Source organism: Chrysochloris asiatica, unplaced genomic scaffold (genome assembly GCF_000296735.1).
Source record: "Chrysochloris asiatica unplaced genomic scaffold, ChrAsi1.0 scaffold00103, whole genome shotgun sequence".
In the NCBI taxonomy this organism is placed as follows: Eukaryota; Metazoa; Chordata; class Mammalia; order Afrosoricida; family Chrysochloridae; genus Chrysochloris; species Chrysochloris asiatica.
The window spans coordinates 8498570-8516985 of NW_006408621.1; the positions used below are offsets into that span (position 1 = coordinate 8498570).

General features: G+C 36.6%; 1 protein-coding gene across 1 annotated transcript in view; it reads right to left on the reverse strand.

Annotated features, from left to right (window-relative positions):
* Positions 1–7862: 7862 nt before the first annotated feature.
* Positions 7863–18416, reverse strand: part of ROCK1 (Rho-associated, coiled-coil containing protein kinase 1) — a 221691-nt gene continuing 211137 nt past the window's right edge. The window contains exons 30-33 of the mRNA XM_006867285.1: positions 14761–14839; positions 14339–14600; positions 13073–13280; positions 7863–9553 (exon numbers count right to left, since the gene is read on the reverse strand). Coding sequence (XP_006867347.1) covers positions 9550–9553; positions 13073–13280; positions 14339–14600; positions 14761–14839 — 553 coding nt within the window. The 3' untranslated portion in view covers positions 7863–9549. The remainder of the gene's footprint in view (positions 9554–13072; positions 13281–14338; positions 14601–14760; positions 14840–18416) is intronic.

An 18416-nucleotide genomic window follows, 5' to 3' on the forward strand; every position in this document is an offset into this window, starting at 1 on the left:
CCTCATCTTTCTCCCATGAAACAGCTGGTAGTTTCGAACTGCTGACCATGAGATTAGCAGCCCGATTCGTAACTACTACGCTACCAGAGCTCCATATATATATATATTTGTTATTATGTGCCATGGAGTCGGTTCCAACTCATAGCGACCCTGTACAGGGTTTCTTTACGGGAGTAGAAAGCCTCATCTTTCTCTCGAGAAACAGCTGACCCTGAAGCAGCTGACCCTGAGGTTGATGATTACGCTACTAGCTCTCTCTCTCTCTCTCTCCATATATATATGTGGAGAGAGAGAGAGAGAGAGACTGCAAAACCAGTCTGAACTGCAAGGTCGGCAGTTCAAGCTCATCAGTCGCTCCTTGGAAACCCTATACAGGGTCACTATGGGTCAGAACCGACTTGATGGCACTTAACAACAATATGTATACAGACACAACACTAAAACAAATTTTAGTTGGTAGCTTAAGCAAAATAGTGGCTACAGTGAATTCCAGAATGACAAATGTTTGTTCACGGACTCTCTCAGACCAACATCCTAGGGTTAGCTTTGTCTATTCTCAACAATGAGGAATAGTGCAGGATTATTTCAGATCGGCTCTGAAATAAACCAGAATACAAATCACAGCAGGCTTTTCTAATCAAAGCACCATCTTGAATTTATATTGTAAAACAATTACAAAGCAGAGGTCTGGTATCATAGAGGTTATGATTCGGGCCGCAAACCTCAAAGTCAGCAGTTCGAAACTACCAGCTGTTCTGCGGAGAAAGATGAGGCTTTCTGCTCCAGTAAGGATTTACAGTCTCGGAAACACTGTACAGGGTCGCTATGAGTCGGAACCAACTCCACGGCACCTAACAACCACCACGATATATGCAAACCAGTTGTAAAATTGTCAGCCTCTTCTCTTCCTATCCTATAATGTTAGTTACTTCTTTTTCACTACTTTTAACTAGATTTAAACAATTTTCTTTAATCTAGAAACCAGGTCCTCTTTTTCTGCTCTGAACACAATGTTCCTTATCTACTCCGAATCTGTTAACTGTTATGGTGTGGCGCTGTAGGATCAGCACAGGACTGCGAACCACAAGGTTGGCAGTTCAAACCCACCAACTGCTCCTATACAGGGTGGGTGTGAGTCAAACCGACTTGACGGCACTTAACACCTATTAACCAAAAAATGTCAGTCAACAGTAATATAAATAAATAAACAGATCCCTGCCCATAAAATGCTTATTGGCAATTAAGAGAGAGGAATTCACATGTAAAATGTTTTGTGGTAACAGTATTACTTTGTGCAGTTATTAAACTGTTTTCTCTACAATTAGATTTCTTAAATTCCTGAGTAGGAGTCATCATCCACGGTGTTTCTCAATACCCTGCCCAGTTGTTGTGAAGTGCTGATGAATCAGTTCCAACTCATAGCGACCCTGTATAGGGTTTCCAAGAAGCAACTAGTGAGTTTGAACCATCAACCATGTGGTTCAAACCAACCTTTCAATTGGTCCAGTGATTATCCCACAGTTTCTACATTTTAAAAAATGTTTTCTATAATCACTTTTTACTTACTGAATGATAACATATACTTTTCACATTGTCTTAATAAGTTTTGGAAACAAAACTATGTAGTAGAGGAAACATTCCGTTCTGAGTTGTCACACACGGGTTTTATACTCAATTTTGAGTCTAATAGCAAGTTAGTACATGGTTTTGTTACCATTTCTTCCCTGAGTATTGTTATTCTTATTTGAAGAGCAAATACGTCTAGTGGACTCCCTCAAATGTCATTTCCAACATTAAAATTCTGTGACTCTAAGAAAGATATAATGGAAGGGGAAAAAAGAGAAATAGTTACAAGAAATAGGAGGAAATAGAAAACAAAAACTCAACAGCTTGCTTTCAGCAAAACCTGAGCATTAATTTCTGATGTTTATGTAAAAAAAAGTTGTAATTTGTTGACCAAAGTAATTGTGGTAGAGTATATTTTTATTCCTTTCTCTGCCTGTCCCTATGGAAGGATTGTTTCCTCACTCACTTGATGTCAATCAAGCTTGGCTTTAGGATTTACTTGGGTCATCAGTGTGAGTGGAAGAGGCGTGTCATTGCTGGAGAAAAATGTTAACAGATCATGTATCACCATGTTCTCTTCTGCTGTCACAATGAAAGGGGCTATTCTGTCAGCCTGGGACCCAATGTGAATGGGTTATGGAATAGAGCTACAGCTGACTTGTGATGAACACGAAGACTAACCAAGAAATAAACCTTTGTTTTTATAAACCACTGAGATTTGGGGCATTGTGATTCCACAGCATAATCTATCCTCTCCTGACTAATACTGTAACAGTAACTCAGCAAAAATATATTAAGATGGCTGTGTACACCTGAAAATTTGAAACATAAGAACTTGATTTTCCTTTTCTTCCTATAAATAATATAGTAAAACCTGTGAAAACTAAAACTTGTGGAAGGCAGAAACTTGTCAGAGAAGGAAAATTCAAGTTAATTCCAGCTCTCACTGTATACAAACAGAAAGTTGAGGTAATTTGTTACTGACAAAGACAGACTTGTACTGTATGTCTCAATACACAGAGAAATCAGTGAGACAAGAAAGTGTGGCAAAGGAAGCAAGGTTTAATGTGGATAGATTGGCACAGTGGTGACAGCAATGGACTTGGGTTTAGCAAGGATTGTGCGGTTGGCCTGGGACTAGGCAGTGTTTCATTCTGTTATACATAGACTCACTATGAGTCAGCACCAACTCAGTGGTGCCTAACAACACTAGACAGGAAGCAGAGGGATGTCCTCTAAGAATTCTAACTCTCTGAGGATAGAGGGGGCTTTATAGGGATTTCGGTCACGGGGCCTGAGGAATTTCAGGAACTTCTTTGTGGCTCTAAGGTAAAACTGATCACTCTAGACATGTTGTCTGTAATAGGCAAGATTTCTTCTTTTGTGGTAATTATTAGGGACTTTCACAGGAGCTATATGGTTGTTTTCCTACTAGTCTTTGGTGGTGGTGGTAGTTGTATGTTACTGAGTTAACTCCAAATCATAGCGACCTTGTTTGTTTAGGGTTTCTGAGGCTGTAATTCTTTACAGAAGCAGAAAGTCTCATCTTTCTCCCATAGAGTAGCTGGTAGACTTGAACTGACCTTGCGGTGGTTAGCATTCTAGCTTGTACTCCATTATGGTATCAGGGCTCCATCCTAGTCCTTGGTGGTGGTGATGGTGGTGTGCCATGGAGTCAGTTCTGACTCACAGCGACCCTGTGCAGGGTTTCCGAGGCTGTAAACCTTTACAGGGCCCAAAAAGCCTTGTCTTTCTCTCTCCAAATCGCTGGTAGTTCCAAATTGTTGACAGTGAGATTAGCAGCCTGACTCGTAACTACTAATGGCCTTTCACTTGTGCAGAGTTATTATGGGCAGCTGCAACTTCAAAGTCTTACTTTCAAAGATTAAAAAAAATCCAAGCAGCAATGGCTTGCACAGAGGTAAAAAGAAAAAAAGCTTGTTTTAACTAGCTACAGCTTCAACTCTCTCCTCTTTTTTGTTAAATTTGCATTCCTGGGGAAAACAGTGATGTTTTCATCTGGCTATTTCCTGCTGATTGGAGGTGGGACTCATGAGGGGAACTGGCTATTGTTGGGAGGACTTGGCAATCAATGCAAGTCAGTGACTTGTGAGATTTGGTGGCTCTGATTAGCCTGGTGAAGTTGTAGTGGTTGGAAATCCTGGTAAGAGAAAAGCCAGGTATTGAGAGAGGGTATTTAATAGATCATGGTATTATAGAGGTTCATGGGTTAAAGAGCAATTTGGTATTTGAGGATGGTGGTCAAAGACAAGGGCTGCCTCTGAGTACACCCATTTTTAATTTTCTTCCTGTACTTATGGCTTGGAACACTGCTGTAAGCCCATTAATTGACTAATTTCACCCATTTGTGGTGTGTGCCGATTCGTTTAAACAATTAAAAGGACTTGGTCTCTTGGTTGACACCAGTCTTTTTTTAAGTTGGTTTCCTGATGTTGTATTCCAGATTCTGTACAGTGCGGCATAATACCTGGCTTGTTCTTGGCATACAGGAAACATTTCCAGCTGACCTTTTATCAGGCAGAAATCCCAGCTGAGGGCAGTAATGTGTTACATTTGCATGCTTGGCCTCCTTTCGTAAATAGGAAAGCTTACAGATTGTCTCTTCCGCTCTTCGGCTATGACGTTACACTCAACAAGGTGAATCTGAGGCGCCAAGAGGTGAGCCATGAAGTATTCATTTAAAAAGAAACTCTTTTCTCACTTTAACCTTATGTATTTCTTCCTTAACTTGGTTCACTAGCTGTTCAATATTAAAATAATAAGAAGAAATCTAAACTGCTTTGATTATATCTGAGCAGGAAATAAACTCGTTTTTCCTAAAACTGCCTGATTTGGGCTAGTTCTTGACTAATGTCAACTATTGCCTGATGTAACATTTAAAGCTTTCGTTGTGGCACAGGTAAACTGATTAATTTTAGTAGATGCCCTAATCATGCTTCCCAGAGGAACAAAAACAAAGACTATATATCCTGCTTGACTTAAAAGTTGGAAATTACTGTCATTAAGTGCTGCTTATTTGGAGAACTTTTGTTCGAAAAGGCAGCCTTTCAAGGACTTTAGCTCTGAAAGTGGGGCTTTAAGTCCAATGATAACTCTTCACAATGTCACCAGTTACTCCTTTTATAGTGGCAGATATTTTACTTATTGAAAAAATTTTATTGGGTGAAGGTTTACAGAGCAAATCATCAATTTACATTCAATAAATTAAAAAAAATTTTATTGTGAATTGAGGGTTTACAGACAAGAGCATCAGTTTTGCATTCAACACATCATATACCTTGTTTCATCTCAGTGATTGGAATCCCCTCCATTAACAAGTTATCCAGCTTCTTCCTGTGACTCCTATTTCCATTCCACCCACCTTCCCCATCACTTCTCATCTTTGGCCATAGGTAAATGTTGCTCTTTTGTTCTTGAATGATTGACAATTCCATGGTGAGCTTACCTTACTATTGTTGTTGTCTCCCCTACATACCCATCAACTGTTTGGTAGAAAACTGTACCACAAGGGTGAATTCCATTGCAGACCTGGGTGGTCAAGGGCCAGTCTTGGGTTACTCTAGTCTCTGACTAGTTTAACCCTCACCCCCCTCCCCATATAATTTTGAGTTTGGTTACACATTTTCTCCTTCTCTACCCAGGATCTTCTCTCATTTGATCCCTTTTAGTGCAGTTGGTAGTGGTAGCCTGGTACCATCTAGTTCCAGTCTCAGTTGTGCCTGATGTTCATCTGCTCCATTGGCCCGTTGGCCCAGATGATTCCAAGCATGTTTTTTTCATCACTTTTCTTTCTTCTGCACATGGAGAGGCAATAGTTGCACCTTAGATGGTCACTCATGAGTTTTTAAGATCTTAGATGCTACTTATCATATTGTTGTTATTAAGTGCCATCGAGTCGGTTCCGACCCATAGCGACCCTGTACAGGGTTTCCGAGGGTGTAAATCTTTACGGGAGTAGAAAGCCTCATCTTTCTCCCGCGGAGCAGCTGGTAGTTTCGAACCACTGACCTTAAGGTTCGCAGCCTGAATCGTAACCACTACGCTACCAGAGCTCCTTACTTATATCAAGATGTAGAATATTGTCTTTGTGCACTATATTGTCAATTGACAACGGTGTCTTGAGACTATAGTCCTGAATACCCAGGCCCAGCAACTCATTGCTGTAAAATGTTTGATAATATCTAAGAAGTTTCCATCATTTTGCCTGCTGTATGCTCCACCATATTCATAGTTATGTTTGCAGCAAAAGTAAATACCCAAGTACAAACATCCCCTTTCAAACTCTTATATATTTATGGGTATACTCTCTGTCCCTCCCATTCAGCCTGTGTATTTATCCATGTATTATAACAGAGTCCTGGTGTGGCACTGTGGGCTAATGCGTCAAGACTGCAAAGCTGTTTAAACTGAAAGGTTGGTGGTTCAAGCTCACCAGCTGCTCCTTGGAAACCCTATACAGGGTCACTATGAGCTGTAATCGACTCGATGGCACTTAACAACAACATCCATAGATACATGTTGTTCCAGAGTTGTGTATATAGCAATATTTACCTCTATCCCCTTGAGCCCTTGCATACATCTCTGTGTCTTTACCTGTTTTCATCATCATTCTTCTGCCAACCTCCCTCTTCTTGTATAATGCCCTCCCATCACCCTAGTTAACATGTGTCTTACTCCCTGGCCAGTGCCTAAGAGTGGTGGTAAAAGGCGTCCTTGTTTGTCTCCAAAGCTGCTTGCTAAAGTTCAAGATGGCAGTGCTGCATCTGGCCGGTGGACCGTTTGTCATTCTATCTCCTTCCTTTGCTGCCCCTGCTCAGCTTCTGCTCCCAGCAAGTATTTAATCCACTTCCCTATCCTTTCCTTTGAAGCTCAGGGTTTCAGGATTATCATCTGATTTTGATTCATTTGGTCTCCTGTATCTTTGTTGTGGAGGATCAGTGTAGCATTTCTGCCAAATCTGCCATCTTCAAAATAATTCATTCTTGAGAAAACTAACTTCTTTAAAGGTACCCAACTGTCATATAGCTTGTTATGCAAGCCCATATTTTTTGTTTCTGGGAGATAGACAGTGGGACTGAACCTATACTCTTAGTGTCTTCCTATTAAAAAAGGGACAGAAAAGCAAAAAGCTACAGCTCCCAGATTTCTTGCTGCAGAGTTCTGGACATAATTTTGTTATGGTCCAGCACAGATGGCTGAAGCAGGACAGAGTAGGAGGCAGTGCTAGTGGAGATTCCAGGGTCCAGACACAGGGTTTGCAAGTAGCAAGTGTACAAAGCACCTCATTTATGTGGATTGTACCTGGCCTGGCAAAGTATTGTCAAGAGGCAGCAGTAGTAGTGTGACTTGGTGATCATTCTCATGATTGTCACAATGGTGAAGTATTTGGGGATTGAGTGGTTTCCTGATCTTAGAAGAGTTTCCTGATCTTTTGATTGACCTGGTTCTGCAGTGTGACTCTTGGAGTCATTTCTCAAAGTCCTGTCTTGTATTTTTTGCTTAAACTAATTACAACTAAGGGAGCACTGGTGGTGCTGTAGGATAAGCACAGGATTGTTAACTATGAAGTCAGCAGTTCAAACCCACCAGTTGCTCCACAGGAGAAAAATGAGGCTTTTTGCTCCCATAAAGATTTACAGTTTTGGAAACCCTGAATAAGGTTGCTACGAGTTGGATCCTAACAATTATAACTAACTGTTCTCTACAACTATATATTATACCTTAGTTAATAATGATTCTAAGGCAGTAAAAGCATTGCTAATAACTGTGAAGAGCTAACATTTTTTAAAAAACCTATTTGCAAAATGTGTGTTAGCTTGCCACATTTTCCTAGTTATTGATTTGGTAGAAGATACAAGTCTCCTGGATCACAGTAAAAATGACGACTACTAAAAGCACAGCAAACAGCGTTGTCTTCCTGTTAGAGATAGTTTATTCTGCCACCAAGGTCCTAGAGTTATATAGACTGATGTTGAGTACATAGTGGGTTTGCATCAGAGCTCAAAATCCCAAGTTTAGGGAGCCTGAACTTTCATCATCAGCTCAAATAACCTGCCCACTTTTTGTTCTGGAGGGAGATATTATCTTTATTAAATTAGATAGTAAAAAAATCTGCCTTCCTCTGGAGAGTGACACTATCTACTCAGGAGATAAAAGTCTGGGATAAAGGCTATCAGAGCTTCTCTGTGTAGAAATACAAAACCCAAGTAGCACTGTGATCCAATTGACATTTCATATGAACTGTAGCTACCATTCCTTTAGAGCCTTAAAATGGGTTTTATCTTTTAAAAATATATTCTATAAAATCTAATAAATATTTATGTACAGTTAGATATTAATTTGGAGCATGCTTTCTAATCATTTCAGACATGAGAAAACACCATTGCAGCCATTATTAAACGTATTCATCCATAAATTACTTTTATTTCTCATTAAATGAGCACAGAGTCATTAGCATATTAATAACAGATATGTTTATTATTACATATCCATCAGTGCGGCTTTCAATACCACTTGAAACATGCATATCGTCCTATAGACGATTCAGTTTTCCAGTGCTTCTTATTTGATACACATTACTGCAAAGCCATTATAAATTACTGAGGAGGTATTTGGTTAAAAAAATAAACAATAAATCATACTGTCCATATGAATCAACCCTTGTTCCTGGGCAAGAGCTTAACAGTATTTATCTGGTAATTCCTATGTTAACTGGAAAACATCAGAGATGTAATGCCGTAATTTTCTTTGATATTGGTACAACCTACATTTTTCTTTTTTACAAAGTTTTATAAAGTCACTCATTATTATAGCAGGTAGTTTGATGCAAAGATTGTACTCAATTTATGAAAATTCAACAAACCTTTATATATTTTAAATTAGCCAATCATCAATGAAAAAATCCACAGACACATAATTTTTAAAAATGTTTTCTAAAATTTCTATACTTAGTCATGGCAGTAAAATAATTCTTTCAAATTAAGGCACTAAAAGGGCAATGCAACTCCCACCGAAAGTGTTCTAAGAATAATTTACATTTCAAACAGTGCATACATTTCTTATATGTTTGTTAACTTAATGTCTTTATCACTTAAAACCACAAAGAAATACATTACACAATTATAGAAATGATGTACCCCACAAAATGTGTTTAAACTTGTTTCTTTTGTACAGTTAGTTCCTAATGTTTCTAGTAGTAAAATAACTCAATATGGCTTAGCAAAAATGCATAGATTAAATGTTTTTTTGTGTGTGTTTTTTTGCCTTCTCCCATTTCCCCATCTACAAACTTACGGAAACAAGTACAGTATTGTGTAAAGCATAATGTAAATAAAATATTTAATTTCTCCATCAAGTCCACCATGGGCAATCAATAGTAAGGCTTTTAAGTTCTACAGTGAGTGCACTGAAGTTCAAGTGATATCACTGCGTTTTAAAAATAGTTTTGTATAATCTTGCAAGAGCACAGAAACTTAGTCATTTTTTAAAAAACAACAACAAAAAAAACACTTCAGTTTGTCTCATTTTGAGATATCTTCTTTACTCCTTCCATGAGCTGATCTTGACAGTGATGGCCATTCCACTTGAAAAGTGAAAGTCTCTTCCTCTCACTCATATGAGGAAAACTGTTCTATCATGATTGACAGGCATTTTCTTAGAAATTAAAAAAGGCAGCACCTTTAAAAAAATATATATCTAGCTAAGCTTTCCCCCAATTGTACTTGCATTAAATAGTAATAATTAATCTAATCTACTGTACGCAAACCCGCAATAAAAAAAAACAAAAACAAACAAACCCTCAGTGTGCTTTTGTGCCAAAGCAAAGACAGAATAACAGTAATCTTAACCCTGAAGCCTGTGATATTTGTGTCAAAGGAATAGCCTGTCTGCTCTGCATGGTTAAAGAAGCCTGGTTTATCATGTAGCATCCCACAAGATTCCACAAGGTACCCGGACACATGGTTAACTGTGGGAAGAAAAAAAAAGAAAAAAGAAGACATACACCCAGTTTAAAAATCATAGGAAGTAAAATGAAAGGTAAATGAACATTAACTTTTTAAGTAATAATTAACAGATCACTGCAAACTTATAAAGTCGGGAAAAATAAAATACACAAAGTTTTTTTCAATTGCATTTTTATAAAGTTATAATCCTACTTTAATTATTTTAGACCCAGCTTTTATCATACAGATTATAAATACTTTTTCACTGTCCAACTTAAATCTTCATGAATGTAACTTATAATGGCCATATAGATATTCTAAGAGTATATGAAGGGTCTTCAAAAAGTTCATGGAAAAATTTCATTATCTTTTTTTTAATTCCATTTTGAAGCCCCCTCATAGCATCATAATTTACATCACCTGTTCCCAATTACTAGGATAGTAAGTCTGCTCTTAATATTTTTGCTATTACATCTAACACTAAAGAGAGAGTGTTTTTTCTGGTACTTTAAGTTTTCGTAAGCATTATTTTCCTTCTCTGAGAAGTCTTTTAAAAGTGAATATAGGTAAATATAAAAAATCTTATTTAAGGGAGAACTCAGCAATCATTAAAAGGAGTTGATGAAAACATCTATAAAATCAGTTCCAGAAACTATAAATTTAGCTTATAAAACAGCTGTGATGCTAGTCTACCTAAGGCCCTGTAGTTTCATGTTTTAACCATGTGCAGGTAATTCCCAACTTATGATGATTGCATTGTAAATTGCTTCTGACATAAGTTGAATACCTCATTTAAAAGAAAAGTTTTTATTTTTATCTTTTATCATCCATATCTTTATAAACCTATCTTTGTCTTGGAAGTTGGAAACATTACATATAAACTCATTACAGATATGATGACATCAACAAATTACACTAATGATATTAACAAATAAAAGGATGATTAGCTGTAGTTCAGTTTTTTGTAATTCGGATAGGTTATAAATTGGTGACTATTTCTGAGTTGTTCCTTCCCCATTAACATAAACTCACTGCCCCCTAAGATTCCTATCTAATCTTTGAAGTTGCTATTGACAATCTGACCCCATATAGATAGTGCTTAAAACAGCACACTGCTTAAAGCAGACCTTTTTTTTTTTTTTACTAGTTAAGCTGAAGTATTTGGTTTAAAAAAATCTTCAGGTGATATTTTTGGTGTAAGGTTTAAAGATTATCTCAGGGCAGAAGTTTCAGGGCTTCATCTAGCCTCTATGACTCCAGAAAGTCTTAAGTCTGAGAAAATTTGAAATTCTGCTCCATATTCTTCTCCTTTTGATCAGGATTCCTCTATAGAATCTTTGATCAAAATGTTCAGTAATGGTAGCCAGTGACCATTTCTACTAGTTCTACTAGTGTAATGGCAAAGGAGGTCATAGGAATTTGTATAGCTGTTGGTTAACCTTAATATTTTATAAAATTTAGAAGAAAAATGCCTTTATCTTTGAAAAGTTGAAAGTGAATACAAGAAGGAAAAGATTAAAGTCTTTAGGAAGTCAAATATGGTGTTAAATTCTCTTAAGCATTTTTTTATAAAGGTATTTAAAATTTTATGAAACTATAAATGTAAGCGTCACAGTAATTCAGTATCTAAGTAGATGCAGAGGTGAAAAGAGTGCATAGGTATAAAATGAAGGGCACATGTATTTTCTCAGTGTATAAATTAAGACTACGTGGAGGTTTCAGGAAGTTAATAATAAAGGGAGAGGAACAGAAATATGAAAGGATATAAACTATAATTAGGAAAAGATGGAGGCTATATAGACTATTTTAAGGAGATTTTAAATTCATTCTAAAAGTAGAAAAATCTGAAATACTAAGGTCACATATTATAAATATGTTTAAAAGTTTTAAAAACAAACAGAAAAATGTGTAACACTGTACACCACACAAACCATCCACAAAGCAGAAATAACTAGAATGTTCTGTGAAACTATCTAGTGTAAATATCTGTTCAGTATGGATGGCTAAAGAGACTTTATGAGGTATCCTTTGATACCTATAGAGTATGTCTTAGCATACTCTATAGAGATCAGCGCTGTAGGATAAACACTGGACTGCTAACCACAAAGTTGGCAGTTCAAACCCACCAGCTGTTCCTTGGAAATTCTCTCTCTATTTTATATATATAGATAGATAGGGCTGTCATGAGTCAGAACTGACTCAAGAGCACCTAACAACAAAACAAGAGATTAGCAACTTAAGCAGTGATCAATTTTGTAGAAAAACACAAATCAGGCTGTAAAGGTTATAAAGTAGAACAAATGGTCTGGAAATTAAAGAAAATTAGAATAAAGTAACATGAAATTAGCACTGAACTAAGATTTTTCTAGGATTCAAATGTAAAATGTGGGGGGTGTGAGAGTAGTGAGGCAATAATATACTACAGTAGTGTGGTAGCTGGGATCCTGCTGGGGTGCTTTAAGATAAGCACTGCACTGCTAACTTCAAGGTTGGCAGATCAAACCCACAAGCTGCTCCTTGGAAACCCTTGGAAATACAGGATTGTTGAGAATCAGAATTGACTACATGGAATTTCACAACTAGTGTGGTAGCTGGAGAACAAAGAAGAACGAATGGATATGGATCATTTCAAAAAGTCAGACTTGGCTACTGATAAGAGTGAGTGAAGGAAAGGAATGAGTTAAAGATAGTTTTGAGCCTGCTTGGAAGAAGTGGGTGATATTAATAAAGAGGCAAATAAATCAATGTTTGGTCTCAGCTTGCAGATTCAAATGGCACTCTTCATCAACAGATTTTACTCTGAGAGACTCTGGTATTTGACAAAGTAAAAATAATACAGGCTTTTTAATTGGACAAAAATGGGTTCCAATCCTGACTGTGCCACCATTAATTACTGTGTGACTGTGAAAGTTACTTAATACCTCTGAGCCTCATTTAGTCAGGGGAATATATAGTAACCTTTTTCCAAGATAGGTTTAATTATGTCTTATAACTGTTTGCCCAAGTTATAAAATATTTGAAAAATACATCCATTAAAAAGAGTTTAGAAAAAAAAAAAAACCAACAACAAAGAAAAATTGATATTTAATTTTTGGGAGTTGATTCACTTGTACACCATAATCACTTGATCATAACAACTCATTTTAACTAATTGAAAAAAAAGTAAACTATGTCAACATAGTTAACAAAAAAGAAAAGATGGATAAAGTTTTATATGAATAAAGGAAACTATGTTAACATAGTTAACAAAAAGAAAAGATGGAAACCACAAGTAGGTTAAAACATTAAGCCCTAAACTTGTGCTGTGAATACCAATCTATGGCAATAAAATCTGACACAGAGCTAAATCAGTACTACACTTCTAAATATTATTTAATTTTTAATAGGAACAAAATAGTTTACAAAGTCATTTTAAGTCACATGAAAGACTGAGCTACAAATGATGTTCTATATGGTAAAAAGAACAATTATGTTTTTGTTTTAAGTAGATGTTATCCAATCACTTTGACATGGTTAAGAAATATTAATATTTCAATCCTTACCTAGTTTTTCCAGATGTATTTTTGACCACTTTCCTGAAAGACTGATTTGCAGAAGATCTTGTAGAAACTGTTCGAGGGGATGCACGAACAAAACCGGATGGAGGATTCTTGGGGATCTTCTTTACTAAATGAGTTACCCATTTCTTTTGTTCATCCTGAGAGCATGCTAACAGCAGCATATCTCTTGCTGATGTTACATCATAACTTACTATGTTAAGATTAAAATAAAATAAAAAAAGCACATTAAAGCCATATTATATTTTTCAAAAACACTATTAAATGTATAATTTTTCAAGTTCTTAAAGGTTTTGAAGTATTTACTATGCTTAAAATATCCTTACTCTTTAATTGAACTACGGCTTAAAATTTAAAAAGAAATATTAGTGACAAACTAAATAATTAAGTAAAACAGCAGAAATTCAATAAATGAATGTAGTCACAGAACATAATTTGTTGTTGTCACTGAGTGCCTTCAAGTTGGTTCCGACTCAGAGTGACCCTGTACAGGGTTTCTGAGGAGTGGCTGGTGACTTAGAACCGCTGACATAGTTCAAACTGACCTTGCAGTCCAGTGCTTATCCTACAGTGCCACACCAGGACTCCAGAACATAATTTATATATCTTAAATAGCTATATTCTGAATTCTTTCCCTCAAGCCATCTCTGCTAGGTCGAACACATTTTGTCTATGATGCAGTATGCTGTTCAGGTAGTGAAAGTCAGATTTAAAAAAAAGAAGAACAGAAGAAGAAACAGGATGTAAAAATTCAAGAGGGGAATATAGTGGAACTCACTGATAAATCTCTTAATTTAAAATGATTTCTTCTTAGTGGCATATGTTTACAAAGAGGTGATCTTAAATTCATTATATTAAAAATTAAACCTGTAGCTGTGATGATAGGTCCTTTGTGCTCCACTAGCATCAAAATAAAGAGCACTGGTGGCACAACATCTAAATGCTCAGCTTCTAACCTAAATGTTGGTAATTTGAATCTACTTAGTTGGCTCCACAGAAGAAAGATTTGGCAATCTATTCCCATAAAAGATTACAACCAAGAAAACTCTATGGGGCAGTTCTTCTCTGTCTTATGGGGGTCATTATGAGTCAGAATCGACTTTACAGAATTCAACAATAACAGTATCAAAATAATATTTAAAATTTTTTTCAACTTGGTGTAACAAATGCTACATTTAAAGAATTTATTTCATTGTGATTTAAAGCTAAATTTGTTAAACATTTTGAAAATAATTCTTCCACATGCCTTACCTTTACATGGAGAAATCAAGTCCTCTTTCTTATCTAAATGATCTCTGTGACACTTAACATGACATCTTCTACATTCTAGGGCAGGCGGTGGTTTAAAAACATGCCAGAGAGGTTTGGCACAGGCTTCACAGTTGGCTGGAAAGTGGTAAAGGGTTGGAATGAACTCATGGCCTTTGTGATTTTGAAAATTAGTTTTTTCAGCTTGTTGTACTTGTTCCATCTCTACTTCTTTCCTACATTCACCTTCATTTGCATATAGTATCTAGATTAAGAAGGGATAGAAGGAAAATGATTAAAAAATTTAAATCTATGCATTATCAACTTCTAATATATAAAGCCTGGTATATTCTTTATTTATTTAACAAAATACACACTTACAACTTAGGTAAAGACCTTTTAAAATCATAATTTCAGATTTTTACCTGAAATATTTTAGGAATTTCTTCAGTTTCAGCTCTATACACATCCCCTTGGGTTACAGGTCGAACATGAAACAGTTTACTAAAAAAAAATAAATAAACATGTTATAGGCCATTATAAAAGGTCACTGACACCAAAAGACAAAAATAGACATTTTGCTTAAGAGGAAATAAGAACATGAAAATGTTCAATGCCATTAATCAATAAAGGAAATAAAACCCGAGCGATCTCAATATGAGGGGGCTTCAACAAGCTCATGAAAATATTTAATTAAAAAGATAGTGGGATTTTACAGTGAAATAGGCCTCTTGAGGAGTCTTTGTAGGACTGTTGGTGGAATTTTGAGCACCATCCAGAACCTTCTGAGATAGAACATTCTCACTAGAAAGGACAAGCAGACCAACCTGGAACAGCTAGAGCAACAGAAGATACATCTTCGAAGAAAGATCACCAGGAAAAACGCAAAACAAAAATGGGACTATGATTAACTACTACAAGAATAACCAAGTTGTTCACTGGGAAACCATCAAGGTAAGCAAGTCCCTTCAGGTAAAGCCCTGCTCTAAGACTGAAACTCAAAGAGAACACATAAGCAGGCATGTAAGTTTGTTGATGACTACATTAGTCTAGTGGTGAGTGGAAGACGGGGAAAGTCAGCAATGAAGAAATGGGCTGAGTTCAACCATGGTCCAATGACTTCCATTGACCTGGAGATGAGAGAAGAAAAAGGGCTGGTTGGTCCAAAGTGTGGTGAGAACTGGGGACACCTGAGCCCATGGAAAAGCACATAGCTACAGAGTGCTAGAGCTGAGAGTGAAGTATCCAGCTGATATGAAGGGAGAGGAGATGCACCAGAACACACAAACTTGCAGACAGTACCCATTTGACCTAGACTCAATGACTTGACAATCAGAACCCGACTAGAGGAAGATAAAAAATAAAACAATTTTTTATAAGGAAACAAGGGTAAATTGCTACAATTTGCTGGTCTTGACCTATATTCATGGAGTTAGTAGCTCAAAATACCAACAAAGAGGGAAGGAATCTTCACATCAAGTATCAATGCTATCCCCTTTGTATATAGAGTAGATAGAGACGGGCAACTTAGACATTGGCTACATACACTGAGGGGTAGATAAAAGTATGAAGTGACTGGCTTACAAGTTTTCAAGAGGGAGTTTAGTTTAAGAGTGTGTAGGGGAAGATAGAGTCACCTCCCCACTGAATAGTTTTCATCTTGTCTAGATGGGTCTGGGAAAAAGAGATGGGGATAAGATTCTTATGATTCAGCATCCCCAACAATTAGAAACAGACTAAGAGAAGGAACCTACAGTCACCAAAAGAAAAGAAATAATAAAGATTAGTAGAAATAAATGAGAGAAAATATAAAAACTACAGAAAGAATCAACAGGACAAGAAGCTGGTTCTTTGAAAGGATTAACAAAATTGGCAAACCTAACAAAAGAAAAGAGGGAGAAGAAACAAATAACACACATTAGAAACCACATGGATTATATCACAATAGAACCAAGGGAAATCAGAAGGATAATAACAGAATACTATGAAGAGTTGTACTCCAACAAATTTGAGAATTTAGAAGAGATGGAAACATTTTTAGAAAAACATAACCTATATAAACTTATACACAGTGAAGTAGAAAACTTGAACAGACCCATAACAAAAGAAGAAATTGATCAAGTCATCAAAAAATTCCCAACCAAAAGAAGTCCAGGTCCAGATGGCTTCACTGGTGAATTCTACCAAATAGAAATCCAACATCCATTCCTGATAAAAACACCCAACAAAGTAGGAATTGAAGGGAAATTCCTCAACATAATCAAGATCATATATACAAGACCAACAGCCTTCATTACTTTCAATGGAGAGAAACTGAAAGCCTTCCCTCTGCAAAAAGGAATCAGACAAGGATGCCCTTTGTCACCACTCCTATTCAACATTGTGCTAGAAGTCTTAGCAAGAGCTATTCGGCAAGATAAGGAAATCAAAGGCATCCGAATTGGCAAAGAAGTAAAACTCTATTTGCACACAATATGATCCTATACATAGAAAACCCCAAAGACTCAGTAAAAAAGCTCCTAGGCCTCATTGGAAGATTCAGCAAAGGGGCATAAGATCAACATACAAAAATTAGTTGGCTTCCTCTATAGTAACAATGACAGTGCTGAAAAGGACATTAGGAAAGCAATACCATTTACAATAGCCACCCAAAGGATGAAATATCTAAGAATAAATGTAACCAGAGAAACAAAGGACCTATACAAAGAAAAGTTCCAAACACTACTATAAGAAGCCAAAAGTGACTTACAAAAGTGGAATAATATACCATGCTCCTGTTTACCATCGTGAAAATGTTAATATTTCCCAAAGCAATTTACACATATAATGCAATCCCAAGTCAGATTCCAACAACATTCTTCAAAGAGATGGAAAAAAACAACTACAAACTTTATATGGAAAGAAAAGAGACCCAGTATAAGCAAAATACTACTTAAGAAGAAGAGTAAGTACCTCTTACTCCCTGAATTCAAAATTTACTACATGCTACAGTGGTCAAAACAGCCTGGTACTGGTACAATGAAAGATACATTGATTGATCAATAGAACAAAATCGAGAATCCAGATATTAACCTATCTACATACATACAGCCAACTGATTTTGAAAATGTGCCTAAGTAAGTTGCATGGGGAGGAGATAGTCTCTTCAACAGATGGTGCTGGCAGAACTGGAAAGTGATATGCAAAAGACTGAAATGAGACATTTACCTCACACCTTACACAAAAACCAATTTAGCATGGATTAAAGACCTAAATGTGAATCCCAGGATTATAAAGGCCATCAATGAAGAAATAGGGACAAATTTGAGGGCTCTAATACAGGGCATGCACAGATTACACTGTGAAACTTACACACACAAAAGTAGACAAAACAGATGACTGGGACATACCAAAAATTAAAAACTTACGTGCATCAAAAGACTTCACTGAACAAAAGAGTAAAAAGGGAGCCCACAGAATGGGAAAAAATCTTTTGCAATGACACATCAGACAAGGGACTCATTTCTAAAATATGTAGGAAACTACAACACCTCTACAAGAAAAAGACAAATAACCCAATTAAAAAATGGGCACAGGACATGAACAGACACTTCACCCAAGAGATCCAGGCAGTCAACAAGCATATGAATAAATGTTCACGATCACTAGCCTTTTGAGAGAAGCAAATCAAAAGAACAATGAGATATCATCTCACACCAGCAATAACAGCAAAGATCAAAAAAGCAGAGGACAATAAATGCTGGCGAGGATGCAAAGATACTGGGACCCTCCTACACTGCTGGTGGGACTGCAAAATAGTCCACCCATTCTGGAAAGCAATAAGGTGCTTCCTCAGAAAGTTGGAAATAGAAATACCTTATGACCCAGCAATTCCTCTACTTGGTATTTACCCACAAGAAATACAAGCCATAACACTAGTAGATACATGCACACCAATGTTCATGGCCGCACTATTTACAATAGCAAAAAGATGGCGGCAAAGTGCCCATCAATTGAAGAATGGATAAACAAACTGTGGTACATACACACAATGGAATACTATGCTACCTTGAAGAACAACAAGGAAGCTGGAAGCCACTGC